The 23,702-nt window shown below is 45.2% G+C and overlaps 1 protein-coding gene across 1 annotated transcript in view; it reads right to left on the bottom strand.

Moving 5' to 3' along the window:
* VWC2 (von Willebrand factor C domain containing 2) overlaps positions 1 to 23,702 on the bottom strand; it is a 151,222-nt gene that overhangs the window by 70,679 nt on the left and 56,841 nt on the right. The window contains exon 3 of the mRNA XM_033934219.1: positions 16,708 to 16,837. Within this exon, the coding sequence (XP_033790110.1) occupies positions 16,708 to 16,837 (130 nt within the window). The remainder of the gene's footprint in view (positions 1 to 16,707; positions 16,838 to 23,702) is intronic.

Here is a 23,702-nt window from a genome sequence, read left to right as displayed (position 1 = left end):
ATGTAGCGTATCGGCGGCAGCTTCAGCAGGGGCTGGCAGGGAGAGATCCTGGGTGGCGGTCAGCCTGCATACCCCCATCAGGTGGCCCGTGTACCCCCTGGGGTACATGTACCGCAGGTTGAGAAACATTGCTTTAGAGGTCCAGAATCTGCTTTGTTAGATATCTCTGATCCTTGAAAGCCCAGGCTTAAATAAATTGGCTGGTCTATAAGATGCCACTTTCCTTTATCATGGTTACTCCTCTTTAAGTTTTTACGTATTTCTGATACCTATTTCAGCTTTTCAGACACACCCAGTTAATCTATTTTTTACAGCCTGCTAGATAGCTGTGTGACTGTCTGCATTTCTGCTAGAGCTCATAATATTAAGGAACATATGAATTGACATACTGGGTCAGATCAAAGGCCCATCAAGCCCAGTATCTTGTTTCTGACAGTGGTAAATCCAGGTCAGAAGAACCTGACAGGATTCCAAAAAGTAGAAAGATTCCAAGCTGCTTATCCCAGCTGCATTTTACCACAACTTCTGGCAATGAATTCCGGAACTTACAGTAATTACACATAGAATGAAAAAAAAAAAATTTTCTCGGATCTGTTTTAAATATATTACTTATTAACTTGATTATGTGGTTCTTAGTTATTATATTTTTTGAAAGAGTAAACAACTGAGTTGCATTCACCCATTTCACTCCACTCATTATCTCTCCTCAGCTGTCTTCTCCAAGCTGAAGAGCCGTAAGCTCTTTGGCCTTTCCTCAGAGGGAAATCATGCCATCCTTTTTTATCATTTTAGTTGCTATTCCCTGCAGCTTTTCCAATTCTGCTATTGTATATCTTTTTAGTTATGCAATTATCAGAATTGCATTCTATACTCAAGATGCAGTCACACTTTGGAGAAATACAGAAGCATTATGATATCTTCTGTTTTATTCTCTATTCTTAATCATGTTTAGCATTCTATGTGCTTTCTGCTGCCCACTAAGAAAAGGATTGTAACATATGATTCACACTGACATCTAGATCCTGTTCTTGGGTGGTAACCTAATGTTCTTGTTCACTTATTTATTCAACTAGACTTTAAGCCCATTACATTAAGGGGTGCTAGAATAGATGTGTGTGTCTGTCTTTCTTTCTGTCTCTTTCTCCTTGGCCGCTGTCTTTATTTCTTTCTGTGCCTCTCCTTGACCACTGTCTGTGTGTTTGTCTGTCTTTCTGTCTCTTTCTCTCTCTCTCTCTTTGGCTGCTGTCTGTCTGTCTTTCTGTCTCTCCCTCTCTTCTTGGCCGCTGTCTGTGTGTCTGTCTGCCTTTCTGTTTCTCTCTCTCCTTGGCTGATGTCTGTCTTTCTGTCTCTCTCGCTCTCTGTGTGTCTGTCTGTCTTTCTTTCTCTCTCTCTCCTTGGCCGCTGTCTGTGTGTCTGTCTGTCCTTCTGTCTCTCTCTCTTCTTGGCCGCTGTCTGTATGTCTTTCTGTCTCTTTCTCTCTCTCTCTCTCGTTATCTGCTGTCTGTCTTTCTGTCTCTCTCTCCTTGGCCGCTTTCTGTGTGTCTGTCTGCCTTTCTGTCTCTTTCTCTCTCTCTCTTTCTCTCCTTGGCCGCTGTCTGTCTGTCTTTCTGTCTCTTTCTCTCTCTCTCTCTCGTTATCTGCTGTCTTTCTTTCTGTCTCTCTCTCCTTGGCCGCTTTCTGTGTGTCTGCCTGCTTTTCTGTCTCTTTCTCTCTCTCTCTTTCTCTCCTTGGCCGCTTTCTGTGTGTCTGTCTGTCTTTCTGTCTCTTTCCCTCCCTCCCGTTCCCCGCCTGCGCCCTGCTCCCCTTCAACAGGGAAGTAAATGACTCAGAGATGGGAAGTCCCTCAGCTGTGACAACAGGCAATCCTGAATGCTGGCTTCCCTGGCAATTCATGCTGGAGCTGGCTGGCAAGAAGCCACAGCTAAATGCCTTGACCAACACTTGCTTGGAAGTCAGAGGGAGCACCCTCGCTGCACAGATGGATTATTAAGATGACAGTCCAGCACAATAAGACATTAGCTAAGTGGGAAAAGACCTGAGGATCTTTCAAATTTCAGCGCTCCCAACAGGGCTATAACAGGGAGCGGCAGTGGTTGTGGCCTTTCCTCCCCTAGCTCGGTTGCCGCTGCCTCCTTCTCTCCCTGATGTCAGCTGAGAACGGGCGTATGCACCGCACACGCTCCCAACTTGCGCACACGCCGCACTCTCCACCATTTCTCTGCCGGCCACGGAACTACGGATGCGCGGAGCCACGAAGATTGAAGTGCGCATGCGCGCTAAGGGTATTATTATATAGAATATATATTTTAAAACACCACTGGTCCCAGTACAGATCTTTTCAGCACTCCACTATTCACCTTCCTCCGCTGAGAAAACTGGCCATTTAGCACTAAACTTTATTTTCTGACTTTTACAGGGTTCATAGTTCACATAGGTCACTGCTTCTTATCTCATGTCTTTTAAAAATTTCCTTAGGAGTCTCTTGTGAGGGATTTTGTAAAATGCTTTCTGAAAATCCAGGTATACTATGGGTCTCATTTTCAAAAATGGCATACAGTGGCAGACTATTTTTAATGCAGATTAGCTTTTGACCTGTAAACTTTTGAAATTTCAGTGGATTTATTTGTATTGCACAGAACACTGATTTAATTTGAAAATGAGGAGGTTTTATTACCCTGCTATACCTGTCACCTGTCTCTGTAGGGTGGAGGTTGGGATCTGAGGTGCTTTCTTCCTCATTTTTCATTTTATTGTTTGCTTTACTTCTCTGGGCATTTGTAGCGACCCTGAGTCAGTGTCTGTGATACACGTTTGTACCTGTTTTGTTTTTGATGACAAGTAGAAGCATATTTAGTTATTACAGTATTTTTCTGCTTTCTTTTGTATTGGTTTCTATAAAGTGGCATTTTGACATTTTTGGTTCCTTTTACAAAGCTGCGGTAGCGGCTGCTTCTGTGTGCTTCTGACGCCCAGAGGGATTTAATGGGCATTGGAGCATTTGCCGTGTGGCAGCTGCTACCACAGTTTTGTATCGACGGGGAGGGGGGGAGTTCTTTGCTAAAATGTCCTAATTGCCATTTTCAAAACACATTTTTAGATGATTTTCTATGCTATTTGTCTGCAGTGTGTCTAAATTGCAAGGGTACGTGTGTATGTGGAGAGGGGGGGGGGGGTTGAGCAGGACTAGAGTGGACTTATGATTTGGATGTTTTCCGCAATAACATTTGAGGCTAGACCCATTTTAAATAACAAATAAGTACAAAAAAGGTGGTCAAACTGACCAGATGACCACTGGAGAGATGTAAATATGCCTCCGCCTCTTATTCCCCCAATAATCACTTACCTTCTCCCACCCCCCAAAGATGTGGATTAAACAATGCATACGTACGAGACTGTATCCTAGGGTGTTATGGCAGTCTTTTTAGAGCAGCAATTAGGACTCTGGAGTAACCTAGTGGTTGGTGCAGATCATAGAGATGAGATCCCAGGCCCATATTCCACTCTAACTAGTATACTTTTGGTGGAAAGTAAGAACCCATCAAAAACCTACTGTCATATAGGTGCCAGCTACAGGCAAAAGGACTATTGGGGAGTTTTGGAGGGCTCATCATACAATGTAAGGGGGTTATGGTGGGTGTGTACCTGGGACTTTGATGTGAAGTTCACTGCAGTGCCCCCTAAGGTGCACTACTGCTCTGCTGGGCTGTATGGCCAGCCTACTAAAAAAGCTGGCCCCCCTCCTAAAGCCCAATGGCTTGTTTTGTTCTTTTTTCATTTGGACGCTTTCCTTTTCGAAAAAGACAATCTAAGCGCAAAAATATCTAGAAAGGTCATAAAAAAAATAAGAGAGATGTTTTGCAGTTTCAAAAATGACCATTTTCTCTACCTGATTTTTGGACATACTTCACAAAACGCCTAAACTCAGACTTCGGGGTCCTTTTACTAAGGCGCGCTAGTGCATCTTAGCACATGCTAAAAATTAGCGCGAGCTAAATGCTAATGTTTGCTAACACATCCCTAGGATATAATGGATACGTTAACATTTAGCATGCACTAAGATGTACTAGCACGCCTTAGTAAAAGGACCTCTTAAATGTCATATCGAAAATGCCCCTTTACATCTCTTTAGAAATAATTTCTAGCTCCCAATGAATAAAACAGATTTTATGCTGCTCATTCTAAGAATAAGCAGTGGATTTCCCCAAGTTCATCTTAATAATGGCTTATGGACTTTTAGGAAGTTATCCAAACCATATTTTATTATTATTTATTTTTATAATGCTTTACATTAACATAATTCCAGGACATAGATCTTGATACAGAAGGAGTACACAATATTATATATAGAAAACAAAGACATATATTTCAAAAAGGAAATAATAATGTGCCCAGCAAACTAGTCCAGAATGAGTTAGTGGGACGCCATGAAACTATCAATAAGTAAATAAGAATTTAAAGAATTAAACCATAACAAAAGGGGAGACTACCTGATCTTGAGGCAGTCTTTAAGGGACTGTTTCCTGTGTTCCCGTTAGCAGCGCTCTGTTTAACAACTAGAGCTGTTGACTTCAGGTGCCGAATCTAGGCGGGCACCCGCGGAGACAGAAGCCCTGGCGTCAGCCGGGTCCTGCACTCAAGAGTGAAAAGGACGCTGCTACTGCCTGACATCGGAGACTACCTGATCTTGAGATGCAGTGTTTGGGGGATTGTTTCCTGTGTTCCCGTTAGCAGCGCTCTGTTTAACAACTAGAGCTGGTGACTTCAGGTGCCGAATCTAGGCGAGAGGGAGAATTAGAAGGGCTTGAGCATGTGTAGATGCATGCTCAAAGCCGGCAGAGGCAGGAAGAAGATCTTCAAGCGGCACCGGCACATCCTATGGGCTGCGTGCCGGTGTCAGACGGGGGGGGTGAGTTAAAGTTGGTCGGGCGGGGGGGTGCCTGTTCTCGCGGGAGAGGGGGGTGCCGATTCGAGCGGGGGGGGGGGCCTTTGCGAGCGGGGGGAGCGATGCCGGTTCTCGGGATGGGTGCTCATAAATCGAGTCAACACTCGCTTTGCGAGACAAGTTTTGCGAGAATGTTTTGCTCATCTTGCAAAACACTCGCAAACCGGGTTACTCGCAAACCGAGGTTTGACTGTATATATTTCACAGATTGATACTTAATTACATATTTGAACAGATAATTTAACCAAAATAAAGCCTCCCCTCTTTAGGGCTCCTTTTATTAAGGTGCGCTAGGGCTTTCATGTGCGGAGAGACTTCGGGGCAGCGGCGAGGTAGCTCCGCCCACCCCACCGCATCAGTAGCGTGCGACCGGGCTCCTCCATAAAAGGAGGCGAGCCATCGGGCGCCGCTACTGCTAGCGTTTACCTTTTCGGCAGGCAGCAAAGCAGAGGGGGAGCAGAGAGGCACGAGAGCTGTGCGAGGCGCTGGGAGAAGGAAGAAGCGCCCGCACAGGCAGAGAGACTTCGGGGCAGCGGCGAGGTAGCTCCGCCCACCCCACCGCATCAGTAGCGTGCGACCGGGCTCCTCCATAAAAGGAGGCGAGCCATCGGGCGCCGCTACTGCTAGCGTTTACCTTTTCGGCAGGCAGCAAAGCAGAGGGGGAGCAGAGAGGCACGAGAGCTGTGCGAGGCGCTGGGAGAAGGAAGAAGCGCCCGCACAGGCAGAGAGACTTCGGGGCAGCGGCGAGGTAGCTCCGCCCACCCCACCGCATCAGTAGCGTGCGACCGGGCTCCTCCATAAAAGGAGGCGAGCCAACGGCGCGCAGCCGTTCGGCGCGCGGCAGAGCCCTACCACTTTGAACCAGATTCACTCCACTCTTCCCACACAAAAAAAACAGATACTCCCTTTTATCACACGCAAGCAAGCACACAAGCAAACACACTCTTTCCTTGACTCACATTTGTTTTTCTCTTTTCTCTTCCTTGTTGAAATGGCAGGGAGAACAAGGAACGCCAAGACTACTATCAAGCTCAACACTCCAGCATCTAGTGACACCCGGGGGATGGCCAAGGACTCTACACAGAAGGCAGAGAGTGCCACTGAGCAGGGAACAGATGTCTCAGTGCTGACCGAGGCCACCCCCCTCCCACGGTATGCCTCGATCTCTACGCAGACAGACGAGATGAAACAGATAGAAGCGAACGAGGACGTTATGCAGGAACTGCGGAGCCTCAGGGAGGAGGTGAAACGCCTGAGGTGCATCAGAGAGGATGAGGCCTTCATCGACGAAGCCATCCAGGAATTGTCTCACATCGCAGACCGAAGCCTCGACAAGACCATCCTTGGCACTCCCAAACCTACAGCTCTAAACTCAACGATCGGAATACAGGAAATGATTGGAGATGCCGGTCCCTGGCAGCTGGTAACCTCTTCTACTGGCAAGCAAAGAAATCCCCCCCCATTCTCACATTCTTCTTCTTTTTCTCTCAAACAGGGCAGTTCAACACCAACGCCACAACTTTCACTGAAAAACAGATTTCACATCCTTCAAGAAGGAACTGACGAGGATGAAGCAGAGGAGGATTCCGAACACATAACACCGGCTGCAATCCTCGCTGCTCGATCCACCCCCCCTCGGAAGGAGCGTAGAGTGGTGGTCATCGGAGACTCCATGCTAAGAGGCACCGAAGGACCAATTTGCAGACCAGATTTGCAGTCGAGGGAGGTCTGCTGTCTCCCTGGAGCCAGGATCCGCGACATCACCACCAGTATAGACAAACTTCTAAAACCTACTGACCATTTCCCTATGTTTCTCATTCATGTAGGTACCAACGATACTGCCGGAAGCACATCAGACAGCATCCCTAAAGACTTCGAGGCCCTGGGAAGGAAGCTAAAGCAGACAGGAGCACAGGTGGTCTTCTCATCAATTCTCCCGGTAAGAGACAAAGGCATAGACAGGGAAGAGCGCATCCATAGGACCAACGAGTGGCTTCGCGAATGGTGTTTAGAGACGAACTTTGGATTCCTAGACCACGGAGCAGCGCTACAAGGACTACAGGGACCTGACGGACTTCACCTAACAAAGAGAGGCAAGAAAGTTTTTGGACATCGACTAGCACATCTACTTCGGAAGGCTTTAAACTAGGTAAGTTGGGGGAGGGTTCACACATACATACCAGAGCAGTAAGGATCCATCCTGGAGAAGCAAGTAAAACCCACACTTCTGAGCCTAAGGTAAGTACCCATAGTATACACACTTCTGAGCCTAAAGCAAGTACACTAACGGGGATAGGCATATCATCACAAATTTGGAGAGCAATGTATGTTAATGCACACAGCTTGGGCAACAAAATCCTGGAACTAGAAACAGAAATAAGAAATGCAGACCTTGACATAGTAGCGATATCCGAGACCTGGTTCACAGACTCGCATGGGTGGGATATGGTTATACCAGGCTACAATCTACTTCGTCGGGACAGAGAGGGCAAATTAGGAGGGGGGGTAGCACTATACACTAAGGATAATATCAAAACTACCAGGATCACAGAGGTTAGATACACAGGGGAATCACTTTGGGTAAACCTGGCCAGAGGGAACGAAAAATGCCTTTACCTCGGTGTGGTATACAGGCCTCCGAGACAAAAGGAAGACAAAGACAAAGAATTGATTGAGGACATAGAGAACATCACTTTACGTGGTGACACAGTACTGTTAGGCGACTTCAACATGCCAGATGCAGACTGGAACACCCTCTCAGCAAATACGAGCAGTAGCAAAAGAATAATGACCTCCATTAAGGGTGCACAACTAAAACAAATGGTATTAGAACCCACCAGAGAAGAAGCGATACTGGACCTGGTGCTCACGAATGGAGACAGTGTCTCAGAAGTATCAGTGGGAGACACGCTGGCCTCCAGTGACCACAACATGGTATGGCTCAACCTCAGGAAGGGCTTCTCTAAATCAAACACAGCAACGAGGGTCCTCAACTTTAGGGAGGCAAACTTCGACCACATGAGAGACTTTGTCCATCAAAAGCTGCAAAACCATGCAGAAACTGACAATCCGGAAACTATGTGGTCAAACCTAAAATCCATCCTGAACGAAGCATCCAGCCGCTACGTAAAAACAGTAAGCAAATGCCGGAGAAACAAAAAACCACAATGGTTCAACAAGGAAATTTCGGACCTCATTAAAATGAAAAAAGAAACATTTATTACCTTCAAACATCTTGGGAAAAGGGAGGCAAAAGAAGACTATTTGGCCAGATCTAAGGCTGTCAAAAAGGCAGTCAGGGAAGCCAAACTTCAAACAGAGGAAGATCTAGCACGGAACATTAAAAAAGGGGACAAATCCTTCTTTAGGTACATTAGCGACAGGAAGAGAAAAAAAAATGGAATAGAACGCCTTAGGCAATCAGATGGAAACTACGCAGAATCTGATACTACCAAAGCAGAACTGCTAAACGAATACTTCTGCTCAGTATTCACCTGTGAAGCACCGGGAGATGGTCCGCAACTACAAATAAGAAACAGCCAAAATGACCTGTTTCGTGACTACGAGTTTACACCTAGTAATGTCTACCACGAACTTTCAAGACTCAAAGTAGACAAAGCCATGGGACCAGACAATCTACACCCCAGGGTACTCAGAGAGCTGAGTGAAGTTTTGGCTGAACCACTATCCGTACTCTTCAATCTTTCCATGCGCACGGGAAAAGTACCCCTAGACTGGAAAACAGCTAACGTAATTCCACTCCACAAAAAGGGCTGCAGAACGGAGACAGGAAATTACAGACCGGTGAGTCTTACATCCATAGTGTGCAAACTCATGGAAACACTGATCAAACAGGAACTTGACAAAATTCTAGACGAAGAAAATTTACGCGATCCACATCAACACGGATTTACCAGGGGAAGGTCCTGCCAATCTAATCTGATTGACTTCTTTGATTGGGTGACCAGTCATCTGGATGCCGGTGAGTTCCTTGACGTGATATATTTGGACTTCAGCAAAGCTTTTGATAGCGTCCCACACCGCAGGCTGTTGAACAAACTAAAATCGATGGGATTAGGGGATACATTCACAACATGGGTAAGGGATTGGCTAGATGGTAGGCTTCAAAGGGTGATGGTAAACGGTACCCCCTCCAAAACGTCAGCAGTGATGAGTGGAGTACCTCAAGGCTCCGTCTTAGGGCCGATTCTATTCAATTTATTCATAGGAGATTTGACCCAAGGACTTAGAGGAAAAGTATCACTGTTTGCCGACGATGCCAAACTATGCAACATAGTTGGCAAAAGCAGTGTGCCTGACTTTATGACGCAGGACCTAAGACAGCTTGAACAGTGGTCATCAACTTGGCAGCTGGGCTTCAATGCTAAAAAATGTAAAGTAATGCACCTAGGCAAAAAAAATCCGCACAGAACTTACACACTAAATGGTGAAACCTTGTCCAGGACCACGGTGGAACGTGATTTAGGAGTGATCATTAGCGACGATATGAAGGCTGCCAATCAAGTAGAGAAGGCTTCATCCAAGGCAAGACAAATGATGGGATGTATTCGTAGGGGTTTTGTCAGCAGAAAGCCTGAAGTCATAATGCCACTGTACAGATCCATGGTGAGACCTCATCTCGAGTATTGTGTTCAATTCTGGAGACCACACTACCGAAAAGATGTGTTGAGAATTGAGTCGGTTCAGCGAATGGCTACCAAGATGGTTTTGGGGCTCGGGGAACTCACGTATGAAGAAAGGTTGAGGAAACTGCGGATGTACTCACTGGAGGAGCGAAGAGAGAGAGGGGACATGATTGAGACCTTTAAGTATATTACTGGGCGTATAGAGGTGAAAGATGATATCTTCAGTCTTACAGGGCCCTCGGTAACCAGAGGACACTCGCTGAAAATCAGGGGAGGGAAATTTCAGGGTGATGCTAGGAAGTACTTCTTCACTGAAAGGGTGGTAGATCATTGGAACGAGCTGCCTCAGCGGGTGATTGAGGCCAGCAGCGTGTTAGATTTCAAGAGAAAATGGGATATTCATGTGGGATCTCTAGGAGAGTAAGAATCAGGGAGTGGGTCATTGGTATGGGCAGACTCGATGGGCTATGGCCCTTTTCTGCCGTCAGTTTCTATGTTTCTAATAGGGTGCGCTCCATTGCCACGCGCACTAGACCTTAATGCCAGTATTGAGGTGGCATTAGTTCTAGAAGCGTAGCGCACGGTGTAGCATGCGGTTATTTCCTGCGTGCGCTAAAAACGCTAGTACTCTTCTCTGTACCTTTTCTAATTCCCCCATATCTTTTTCGAGATTTGGCAACCAGAATTGCACACAGTATTCGAGGTGAGCTCGCACCATGGAGCAATACAAAGGCATTATAACATTCTCATCTTTGTTTTCCATTCCTTTCCTTATAACTCCTAACATTCTATTTGCTTTCTTAGAATTTTAGGAATTATTAAGAAAGGAATGGAAAGTTCTTAGAGTCATCCACAATAAGGACAATGAGGCTCCTGCCTGCTTAAATCATGCAGGCCAGCTCTAAAGCAGATATTGAACAGCACTAAACCAGATAGTACCACTGAATATTTCTTCTAACCACTATGGCCTGTCTGGTTAGTGTCAGTGCGGTCCATGGGTATGGTGAGGAGATGTTCTGGGCCCTGCAGATAAATCCGTGCCAGTGCCTGGAGAATTAACCAGGCATGCTGGTTGACATATAGGGCTGGATTCAGTAAACGGTGCTGGAAAAAAAATCGGCACTCAACGCTGTTCTATAAAGCTCACTCTGGGCTGAGCGCCCTTTATAGAATGGCACATGATGCCAATTCCTGCGTCCAAATTTCAGCTCCAGGGATTACACCTGCGGAAAAAAAAGGATTAATTCTTGGTGCCCAGTCTGGGCACACATCCCTGGTATTCTATAACACTGCGGCAAATATCTGGAACATCTCTGACTTGTCCATGCACCTCCTATGGCCATACTCCCTTTGGTTTGCACACAATGGGATACTGGCGCCCAGTGTTACAGAATAGCGCACAGCTAGATGTGCACACAAATCCTAATTAGTGTCAATAATTGACTGTTAGTGCCCACTTATCGCTATTAATTGGCTTGTTAACCAATTCAATTGTGCATGCATTTCAGGATCATGCCCAAAGTATGGTGCGCAAATTTGGGCGACCTTTATAGAATCTGTGGGAAAATGCTGTCCTAACTCTGTCCGGTTAGCTATCTGGATATGGCACTGAATATCAGTTGAACCAGCATAACTTTGGAGCACCTTCAAACACCCAGATATTCAATGCTGTTTCCTATATAGCTAACTGCTACTGGCTGAATAATGTCCCCAAACTTACCCACACTCATGTAGATACCCTACACATTTGCTACACAATATTTATTAATGTGACATGGTAGGAGAGTACATAAGGGCACATATTCAGATTGCAGGAGGCAGCCTGGCTACTTCCCATGTAGGGTTACCAGATGCTCGGGAAAACCTGGACATGTCCTTTTTTTTAAGAGGACTGTCTAGGTGCCCAGGGAATTTCCAAAACCCAGCAGTTTATCCGGGTTTTGGAAGGCCCCGAACTTGGGGCCACGTTTGAAGGGCCTCCGAGCATGTGCGGATGCAATGTGACATCACATTGCATCCATGCATGCTTGGGGGTCCTCCAGACGTGGTCCTGAACTTGTGGAAGTCTATGTGGGGGTGGGGCCAAGGGCAGAATGGGGGGGGGGGGGGCTGGAACGGCATGGGTCTGGGGAGGAATGGGTGGAGTGGGGCGGGGCTGAGGGCCAAACGGGGTGGGACCACATGACCTCTTTTTTTTACAGACAAAATCTGGCAACCTTACTCCCATGATTGGCGGTGAACCCAAATATTTAATCCGTCCATCAGCATTGAATTTCCAGGTTAAATGCAGCTATCAAAGACTTAGCTGGTCAAGCCACTATTCATTGTCTGGCTGGCTAAGGCATAGTAGCCAAAGATAAATGTGCTTTTTAGGCAGGTCTCTCTGGCAACTAGACTTAGCAAATATTAGCCAGTCACTGGCCGGGATATTCAGCGGGACATAATAAGCTGTTTCCCACTGAATATCGGCGATTAGCTGGCTTAGCAGGATTTAGCTAGCTGGGAGCTATTCCCGGCCAGCTAAATACTGCTGAATATCGGGCAGATAGTGATCAACTAGCAAAACACAGCAGATTTCAACATCAAGAGGCAGTTTATGATTGGCCGGCCAAGGAAGAAATGTTATGCATTTTTTGACCCTCACGTTTTGCAAAGTTGTTGCAATTTTTGGGAAGGCTGATCTAAACGATCAGATTCCAGAACCATGGGGGTGGGGTGGGGGTGAGGGATCTGAAGACTTTTTTCAATAGAGATATCAATTTTATCACCAGTGCTGACTCTAGGTATTTTTTCAAGCTACATTTTAATTTTGCCATCCCTTCATTTACACGTTTGCAAGCAAATCATGCAAGTGCTTCTTTTGCTTTTTTGTCCTTTGAAACTGAATTGCTTGTCACAGACGCAGAGTGCTCTCGGGGTTAATATTATCATGCTTGAGGAATTTCGTTTTGTTACTGGAGTTTCTTAAACAGTTATGATACTAATTCATGGATTTTTAAACCTTCTTTTCAAATGATGCTTACAGTATCTTGTAGCAATATTCAAATTCAAGTACTATAAATATCTTCCCCAAATGGCTTACTAAGGGGCGTTTTTACTAAGGCTTAGAACATACTAACAGATATTAGCGTGCACTGAGGTCCTGATTCTATACATAGTGCCAAGGAACAAAGTGGACAGCGCTTGTCAATCTTCAGTTGGACTTAGGCGCAAGTAGGTGTCAAAATCTTAGGAGTCCCCTATTTATGCTGGGGGTTTCCTGGCTTAAATACCGGCGCCTAAGTCCAATTTAGGCATCTCGATGCAAAACACACCCAAGATCCGCCCCCTAACCGAACCCACTTTCTGGTAGGTACTAAAGAATGACACGGGCACAAATTTTTCCCTGTCCCGCAGGAACTCAATTTCTCTGTCGTATCCCCGTGAGTTTTGTCCCTGTCCCTTTCTTGTAAGCTCTGCCTTAACCGCACAGGCTTCAAACACCTTTGATTTTAAAGTGTTTGAGGTTTCTGAAGATGAGGACAGAGCTTGTAGGAATGGGGCAGGGACAGGAAAAGAACTCATGGGGATGAGACGGGAAAATGAGCTCCCACGGGGATGGGGAAAAATTTGTCCCTGTGTCATTCTCTAGTAGGTCCCTACCTGAAAGCACTTAAGCACCTACTACCCAATTAATTTTAATTTTTGCCAATCATGAGTTAATTATTGCTCATGAATGGTGATGATTAAGCTACTTAGAAAAATTATGGCTATTTATTTATTTATTTAAATTTTATTTAAAACATTTCTAACCCGCTTAAACCTAAGCGGTTTACAAAATACAAACATAATAATCAAGGCACCTAACTTCAGGTGCCTTTTATAGAATCTGAGCCTAAGTGCCAAATAGCCCATAAGTATAAAGTAGAATATGCAACATTTAGCATGTGCTAAGCTTTCATAAATGGCCTCCAAATGGATACCTGAGGCAATGTGAAATGCAATAACCAGATGCCTGGAGGGCACCTGATAGGAGGATATTTTATGCAGGAAAAAGGCACCTACTTTCCCTTATAGAATACTAGACTAACAGGGTATATACGTGCCCAGTATTTAGGCATGACCGCTTACACCAGCCTTAGGGCTGCTGTAAATGCAGACACCTAAATGCCAAAGATAGATGGATACTTTCTAGTATTTTATAAGGTATGTAGGCAGGGCAGGATTAATTCATCGAGGGCCCCTAGGCACACAAGTACACTGGGCCCCCCTGCCCTGCCCCACCCCACCGTGCGCCCAGGCAGAAACAGGAAGCTGCGTCAGATGGAAGCTTTGGGCAAGCAGCACCGCTTGCAAAATTACAGTTCCCATTGCCTTTCTTACCCGCGTTGCTTGTTTGTCTTACTTTCCGTCGATGGGGGGGGTGTTGCTGACTGGAGTGGGGCCCACGTTGCCGATCGATGCTGGAGGGGCCCATCGCCGTTTGGAAAAAACAATGTTGATGCCTTCCTTCATCAGGCCTACTTGGCCTATTAGTTAATCCTGCCCTGTATGTAGGCAAGTGTGAGCCCCACCCAGGCTCCGGACATGTGTATACCCTCTTGTAAATACACAAAATGTAAGATAACACATGTATTTATAGAATAGTGCTTAGAAGGGAATTTGGCATGTACCTGTCTATGTGTGCACCACATGGGATAGAACACGTCAACCTTGAGACAATCTTATTTTTATAAACTCAAAATAAATACAGGAACACATGAATAAAAACATGTATAAAAAAGTCCTATAAATGTAGGGCCTCTTCTATTAAACTGCGCTAGCAGTTTCTAGCGCGGGGAGCCGCGCTGAATGGCCCATGCTGTTCCCGACGTTCAATGAGTTCCTATGAGCGTCGGGAGCAGCGCGGGCCATTCAGTGCAGCTTTCTGTGCTCCAAACTGCTAACGCAGTTTAATAGAAGGGGGGGGGGGGGTAGTGTCCTTGTGTTAAAGGATCCAGTTGAAGACTCGACACAGTCCGTGTTTTGGCTCCTCAGATGGAGAGGCCTGTCTGTTGGTCTGGAAAGAATACACTCTACATTAATAAAATTGCAAAAATAAAATATAAAACAAGATAAGAGGTATATAAATCATATCAAATGGCATGAAAAATATAAAATAATAAATAACAATAAAATATAAATTTCATTAAAACGTAGAAACTCAATAGACCTGATAAACATAGGGCCCGCTTTACAAAGCCGAGCTAGCGGCTGCTGCGCGGTAACGGCCCTGAAGCCCATAGAGATTTATAGGGCTTCGGGGCTGTTGCTGCATGGCTTTGTAAAACAGGCCCATAGAGCCAGGAACAGTCAAATTTAAATAAATATATAAATCTGGGGAATAATAATAATTATTGCTCTTGCTCTTTCTCTGCTACACCAATGCACGGACATGCATGTATTCTAAATATTTACACATACACATTCTATGATTTATCCAACCTCAGTGGGAAAATGGATTTAAATGCTGCTTTGGCTGACTTTCTGCCTATCAGTGCAGCCCCAGATATTCCATTTAATTGATATTTCCTGGTATTATTGTTTATTTTTCTAAATATAGATATGCAATTTTGGATGTTCCTTTCAACATCTAAAACTTATTTTCTCAGGTTTGTTACATTTCCTTTGGATTCCTATAAAATCTGGTTCTAAATTGTAGTCCCGCTGTCTCTATCTAAGTTGTCTATCTCACTATTGATCCATGGAAAAATAAAGTTTAAAATAATTCTTATGTCAGTTTGTTCCTGTACTATATAATCCTTTGATTTAAAAATATATGGACAGAATAGAATGCAGGGCATTGCAGGTGAACCAGAACGCCGCGGCCAGATTGATAACCGGAGCGCCAAGATATGAGCATATTACCCCATATCTCCGACGACTGCATTGGCTTGCAGTTGCATTTAGAATCCAATATAAAGCAATTATACTATGTCATCAATTTCTTATATAGTACAAGGGTTGGTCACTGCTAGGACCCCCTGGTAATTTTCCCAGCGTAATATTGAATGCAATTGACCCTCAGAAATGCCACCAGCCATTCAAATATGTTTCATAGTGGTTGGGTTTATACATTATATCCTCACTGGGCCATTTTTGTTTTGTTTTTAAATATGTGAATGTCTTAGTTTTTCATAAAGTGCAATAGTGCCAACTTTGGGACTATTGCACTTTATGAAAAACTAAGACATTCACATATTTAAAAACAAAACAAAAATGGCCCAGTGAGGATATAATGTATAAACCCAACCACTATGAAACATATTTGAGTGGCTGGTGGCATTTCTGAGGGTCAATTGCATACAATATGACGCTGGGAAAATTACCAGGGGGTCCTAGCAGTGACCAACCCTTGTACTATGTATTGATTTCTACTTTCCCATCTTTAGAGCCTTTTTCAACTATATAATTTGCACTAATCAATTTCTGTATGGCACGGTTCCCGAATTTTTTAAGAGTTTGATGTCTGGTTACCAACCATCAAGATCACTGCGTTCTGAAAATTTAGCACTATTGAAAACAAAGGCCAATCCCAAGTATGTGGAAACGAATGCCATGGTCTTTTCATGTGCAGGAGTAAAACTGTGGAATGGCCTTGTTGGACAAATTCGGAAATGTGGTGATAGGAGTTCATTCAGGAAACTGCTGAAAACGCAATTATTCGCTGATGCATTTCTTTGAGCATTTGACCTGTTACAAGGATTGAATCTTTCTGCTTTTGTTTTTATCTGTTCTGACCTGTTTCAATATTCTATGTATGTAATTTTATTGTAAACCGTTTTAGAATAAAACGATATAGAAATTTTAAAAATAAATAATAAATGAATCATTCTTCTTACGTAAATAAACATATATTGTGATGGCTCTGAAGTAAGTTACAGTAAAAAAAAAAAATCATTCAGAACTGCAATGTTTCTACGAAAGTATGTCTCAAGATTCATTAAACTTAACAAATTACTTCTCCTTCCTTACAAAATTCAAGATTTTTCTTTGCTGGTATGACTGAAAAGCACATTTGGCCAGTAAACTGCAGCTAAGCTGCAACAGCTGTAAGTGAGGTTGTGCATTTAGTCATTTTTCATGTGATTTGGCACATACCATTTTTGCAGATGGGGCAGCACTGTTCAGGCTCATACATGGGATCCACGCATTCTGTCTGTGGACAGGCTGCCACAGTACACAACACCTCACCATTGGATTCACAACGGCACCTCTCACATGGAGAAACCTAAAACAGAAATCAGGTTTGGAAAATTCATTAAACTTCCTCTCAGCATAGTGCTGCTTTTCATTCCCACACTATTTCCCCTTATCAGCACCCTCCACTGCCTTTAAAAGACATGTTTTAAGCTTTCAAGAAGCCTATGGGGCTCATAATAATAATAATAATTTTTTTTTAAAGTCCAAAACTGGCCCAGGTCGTTCAAGTACCGATAATCAAAACTGGTTTTAGATGTATCTAAAACCAGCTTAGACCTTTTCAATGCTGCTGTACGCCCAGACTGAAAAGGGGTATTTTTGGAGGCTTGGATAGGGCAGGAGGTGGGCGGGATGTGGGCAGACCTAGACTTAGTCATCCAGCAACCATAACCAAAAAGGTTTGACAGGTTGCCTGATGGAACTTTTACATTTTGACGTAGACAAAGTTAAAACAAGCATTAGACCGTTGAGCTCAGCGGCCCAGGCAATCCATCCCCCCACAACCGTAACAATCGTGACAGGCGAGATGCTCAATCTCTCTTACTGGAACCCCCTGCGAACTGGCGTGCTCTTCACCGGCAGGAAAAATGCTCAATCTCTCCTGCTGGAATCCCCTGCAAACTGCTGTGCTCTTCACCAGCAGGAGAGATGCCCAACCTCTTCTGCTGGACCCCCGAAGCACTCTTCACCAGTTGCTGGACATCTCCCCTAAAGCGCTCTTCACCGGCAGGAGGGATGCCCAATCCTTTCTGCCGGACACCTCCCCCAAAGCGCTCTTCACCAGCAGGAGGGATGCCCCTAAGATTCTGGTTGGCCCAGGTGCCTAAGTCCCCTCCTATGGGTGGGGCCTTAGACGCCTGGGCCAAACAGGCCCTAGGCCCCTCCCTGGTGCATCCCATAATGCACTGGGAAGGGGCAATTCAAATGAAGGCGGGCCTGCTGCTCGGATGGAGGAAAGATCTGTCCAGCCAGCCATCAAAAAAGGTTAGAGGGGGGTACAGGGGTGTTTGGGTGGGGTTAGGGGGGGTTCTGGTAGTGGTGGGCGGTCCAGGTGGGGGTGGAGGGGGATCTGGGGGTGGGCTGGACGGTCGGCAGGGGGGTGGGGGGTGTCCAGCAGGAGGGATTGGGCATCCCTCCTGCCGGTGAAGACCGCTTTTGGGGGAGGGGGGGTCCAGCAGGAGAGATTGGGCATCTAGTACCTACCAGAAAGTAGGTCTGGTTAGGGGGTGGATCTTGGGAGTGGTTTGCATCTAGGTGCCAAAACTGGTCTTAGGCACTGATATTTAGACCAAGAAAACCGTAGCATAAATAGGGGACTCCTAAGATTTTGACACCTACCTGTGCCTAAGTCCAATTTAGACACCGCTAGATGTGATTCTATAAATGGAACCTAACTGAAGATTGAGAAGCACTGTCCACTGTGTTCCTCGATGCTAATATTCAGACCAATGCCCCGTTAGATTGGTGGATAAAGTTAGGATAATTTTTTTGTTTTCTTAAATTCATGTACTTATTTAACAGGTCAGCAAAGTGAATATCATTGCTAAATAAGTTGCCAACCTCTAGTGTACCAAGGGTGGGGCGGTGGGGGTGTAGGTAGTGTGTGTGTGTATGGGGGGGGGAGTGGAGCTGTTGTGGGGTTGCGGTCCACATACGCATAGCCATTGGTTCCACTCCTGACATCAATTTCTTGTTTTGGGGCAGGGGACTGGCAGAGATGACAGCTGTGCGCATGTGACCTGCAGTCATGTGACCACTCCATGCATCCCTCTCCCACTGCCTGGAGGAGAGGTTGCTTCGCCATTGGTGGGCACTGTAAGGATTGATAGTGGCCCCCACAATATTAGGTGGTAGGGGTTATGTGAGAGGCGCCCTTTCACACGCCAGGTCCCAGGTTCAGTTCCCTCACAGAAGATTCACCAGGAAGTAGACTCAAATAAGAAGCACAGCCAGAATGATTGCATAAAGAATATATTATAGAAATAGTCTTACAGAAAAGTATTACAATTAAGGAGTGAGCAAAGCAGTTTCCCTGCCTTACAGAGTTCAGAGGCAAAGAGACAAGAGAGGCATGAAGTTCTAGGGAGAGCCAGAGAGAGAAAGGGGGATGGGGTGATAGTCTAAGCTTCGGGTTCCATAGATAAAGAGAAGGATAGACAGAGAAATAGACAGAGAAAGAGATAGATGTGTGTTGCAAAGAGGAGGCTTTTATAGCTTGGAATCTTATTCTGAATTTAGAAAACTATTGAGCTTCAATAGAAGTTAAATCTCCCCCTCCTTAGTAAACCTGTGCTAGACAGAAGAACAATAGGCTGAAGTCATATGTGATTTCCAGTATGTCTCTGACAACCTACCTAAACAACCGCCTTATCCAAACTACCTCTACCAGGCATAGAAAAACACACACCCCTTTCACCCACCCCACAATCAAGGAAGTAAAACAGAAAAAACTTTACGATGGCTTACTAGCCACTCAAGCAGCAAAACTAGATAACCAAATCTCCAACCTATTGATATCAACCCCTGACTACAAGAGGTTCAGAAAGGAAATAAAAACCATACTCTTCAAGAAATCCATGAGTAAAGCCTAATACCACGAATACCTCCCTCCTACCAACCCTGATCCTACCTCTCCCTCTCTCAGAAATGATCTCTGATCTAACTTTGTAACCCTTCCCTCCACAACTCTTATTTTAATCCGCTTTGAACCGAAAGGTAATAGCGGAATAGAAATCTGTAATGTAATGTAATGTAATGTAATCTGTGCACCTGGACCCATTGTCTTAAGCACCCTCTTAATCAGACATTAACACATTAACACCTTTTAGCTAATCGTGATTTAATCAGGGCTATTTGACACTGTCTGCCTGCACTCAGGGTCTATCTGCATTCACATGCCAGAGTCAGATTGATATAATTTCCCATAGGCCTTTGCTGACATTAGTTATGCCAACTGAAAATGCTGATTGCTAGCAATAGCTATGCTGACAGGCACCAAGCTAGGTATGCCTCTGTTGCCAGCTCTGCCCAAGCTCCACCCCAACTCACCTTGGTGCCATTTGGACAGTGCCGCAGAAGTGACTGGTAATATTCATCAGCATTTTCGGTTTAAGTGCACCTGAATATTGGTGGATGGCGAGCTCAGTGGGTTTTGAACATTGGGCCCCTAGTTGATTTGCAAATTCCACCGAAGTTTAACCTAGAACTCAGAATGTGAGTGTCCTTTATCTTTAGAAGCTTTCATAAGGATGGTTATGCATGTTTAGTGGGCATATTGTCAAGCAAAGCCTTAAAGGAAAGCGCTTGCTGAACTTGCCATGCCCCAGCACAGAGTGTTCATAAGCAACAGTGCTGTATGAGTTCCATTATCCGTTTCATAATTAAGTAACACGATATGACAAACTGTGCTTTAGGGAATTTTGTCACACTCCAATTATTGTGTTATAAGACTCAGTGCAGGTTGACATCTCAACGATTCACAATATCCAACACAACAAACCTGCCCTAGAGTAATTTACTGCCTTAATGAAATGGATTTCCGAAACAGCGTTAAGAGGCAAATAAATTCAGAACAGAGCTGCAGAATACATTGTTCCCAGAAACCAAAGCCAGCACAGATTCGCTAATGCTCTACAGTTGTAAATTCATTAATGAACTGCACTGTATTATAATTCTTGGGTGTTTATAAATTGTAACTTTAGTTATTTTTCCAGTTAATTAGGGGGTTCTTTAATAATACAAAAAAACAATGATTATTTCTCTTTTCTGCTTGAATCAAACAGGTATATTTACGTTACTTAGGAATCGTCAACATAGGCAAGGCGCAAAAACAGAGTGCAGGATTCCAGGCAAGCTAGGGGAAGTCTGAGATAACAGTAGGGGAAGCAGCATTTTCCCAGTGTTTACCAATTTTAATTTCTTTTTAACATGAGGAGTATTTTATCAGTATTCAGCAGTTAAAACATGAAATCAGAAACCCTAATTATAAATGACTAGGAACAAGAGAGGTGACTCAATGTCCTTTTAAATAGGGCTTCTATTTATTTGTAATTATAGAAGGGGGTTATTCTTTGGCTGTGATTACACAGCAATGGGAAATCCACAATGGCTGCCTATACGAAGGCTTGGAGATGTTATCAGGCCAAGTGCGGTCTGTGACAGATGGACCCAGCTGCTCCATCGGTCCCTCAGGTCCTGGAGTTCCTACAGGGTGGCTTGAAGAAGGGGCTAGCGGTAGCTTTGCTCCGGGTGCAGATTGCCAGTCTTTCATGTATGGGCTCTCCTTATCTGAGGGGCGCCTTGGCAACTAATCCAGACGTGATTCGTTTTCTGCAGGGTGCTCTGTGGCTTAGGCCTCCATTGCGACTTTCCTGTCCAACTTGGAATCTTAACCTGGTTCTCTGTTTTTTTGTTTTTTTACTCATCCACTATATGAGTCTCTGAAGCAGGCAGCCCTTATGGATCTTATGATCAAGACGGTCTTCCTGGTGGCTAAATCATCAATCACAGACTGTACAAGTCTGCCCAGGATTCTTTTCTGCCTATTACAGATTCTAGTGTGATGCTGTGCATTGTTTCTTCCTTTCTTCCCATAGTAATTTCCACTTTCCATGTGAATCAGGAAGTCCATCTTCCTGCTTTTGCTTCATTTGGTTCAAGGGAACAGGACTGGGTGTTGCGGTTCTTGGACGTGCGTAGGATCTTGTTGCAGTACCTGAAGATCACTGATGAGTTTCGCTTCTCTGATCACCTGTTCTATCAAGTCCTGCCTGCAAGGGTAGGCCAAATCAAAAATATACATTGCCAGGGACTCTCACTTGTGCAAGGGTAGGCCAGCTTCTAAGGTCACCATTTCCAGGTGAATCCATATGGCCATTTCCGTGGCTTACATGGCGGCCGGGAAGAAGCCCCCCTTTGTGGTGCGGGTTTATTTTACCAGAGGTGTTTCATCCTCTTAGGCAGCGTCATCGGTTGTTTCTCTGGACGAGATTTGCAGGGCTGCTACCTGGTCCTCCTTGCATAGGTTCACCAAGTTTTACAGGATCAATGTGGCGGCCAAGTAAAATGCGGCTTTTGGTGCCTTTGTTTTGGCAGTAGGTTCATCAGTCCCACCCTGACTTTTCAGGACTGCTTTGTTACATCCCACTGGTCCCGGAATAAAGTGGGATTGCACAGAAACAAAAGATTAGGTTCTTACCTTTGCTAATCTTATTTTTTGCAAATCCACACTTTATTCCGGGAACCCACCCTATACCTTGCTGATTCACCAATTGCCTGCCTTTATATGACTGAGCGCTTTTTTGGTGTGAGCTTTGTGACAGCTTGAGGATGGCTCTTTTTATGCTGTTTTTGTCTTGTCATATTGTAATTGTATATATTACATGTTGTAACTTTATATGTGATTTTTGTTCCCTGCTTAGATTTGTAGATAGGCCGATTATAAATATCAATATTAATAAAACCCTTAGTAGCGCATGCGCACTATGATAAACTCTGTGCCTGTGTGCCTCTGTGCCTCTGCATGCGCAGTACACCGCCGAGCAGGGAAGCGTCTCAGCACAGTGGCAGCAGTCCTGACCTGCCAACTCCCCATTCCTTACCCAAAGCAGCAGTGGCAGCGCTGTAAACAGGCTGCTCATGGCAAACCCTGGCAGGGCCTTTCCTCTGCCGCATCACTTCGGATGCGGTAGAGGAAAGGCCCTGCCAGGGCTGGCCGCAAACAGCCTGTTTACAGTGCTGCCACTGCTGCTTTGGGTAAGGAATTGGGGGGGTTGGTGGGTCAAGACTGCTGCCGCTGCTACTGCTTTGGGGCTGGAGTGTGGGAAGAAGGTTGGCGGATCAGGACTGCAACTGCTTTTTAGCACAGAAGGAAAGAGGAGGGGTTGGTAGGTCAGGACCGCTGCTGCCACCTCGGATAAGTAATGGGGGGTCCAGGAGGCCAGACCCAGACGAAGGGAGGGAGGGCAGAACTGTGGGGGTGGTGGACCAGGTGTGTGTGTGGAGGGTCCATTAGGGTGAAGGACTGGGGAGAGGAGATGGATGGATGTTAGACCAATAAGTGTGGAGGGGGAGGGTTGAGAAGTGGAGGAGATAAAGTGACCTAGACCAGAAATGAGGGTGAGAAGGGAGGAACAGATACTGGACTTACAAATGGGGGTGGGGGTGATAGGGAGACGAAGAGGAAGAGATTGAGGTGGGAAGGGAGACAAAACTATTTTTATAGTAACTCTCAAGCAACCAAAAACTACAGTTATCCAGTATCTACCAATCCCCATGGATGTCAGATAACTGAGAGTCTACTATATTTAGGAATATTCAAGGGTTTTTTTGCAGCTTTTGGGGCAAGCCGCTGCAAGCCTGCCCAAAGACTCAGTGCAGTGGCCGTGGAGGAGGTAGGTGGGGGAGTAAGGAGCTGGAGAGAGTGGTCCGAGGATACCATTAGGGGGTGGGGGTTTGAATTGGTGCAGGCTCTGGTGTTGGGGTGTGGTTGGGTGAAGAGGGTTAAAGTGGCAGATGTTTGGAATGGGGAAGGTGACAGTTGCAGTATCATGGGAAGGGACAGGGGAGAGATGACAGAGAAATTGGTCCTGGGGTGGGGTACAAGAGAAAGAGTAAAAAAGGAAGAGAAGCTGGGTGGGGGTAGAATATAAGGACAGGAAGAATGGCCTTGGAGGCAATGGAATGAAGGATAGATAGGAATGGAGCTGGGACTGAAAGGGTGATAAATGCAGTGGAGGATCGATTACAGTGCAGGCTGTGTCTCCTTGTAGCATTGTTTTGTTGTTCAGGTTTCTAAAGTTTTATGACCTGTTCTCTTGTTTTTCATTGTTGCATTTGTTGATATGAGCAGAATTGACTTACTTGCTAGGGAGTTTCCCCATTCCCCTCTCTTG

The sequence above is a fragment of the Geotrypetes seraphini genome, chromosome 2 (genome assembly GCF_902459505.1).
Source record: "Geotrypetes seraphini chromosome 2, aGeoSer1.1, whole genome shotgun sequence".
Lineage (NCBI taxonomy): Eukaryota > Metazoa > Chordata > Amphibia > Gymnophiona > Dermophiidae > Geotrypetes > Geotrypetes seraphini.
The sequence above is the reverse complement of the archived record's forward strand: the minus strand, read 5'-3'. Positions and strand labels throughout refer to the sequence as shown.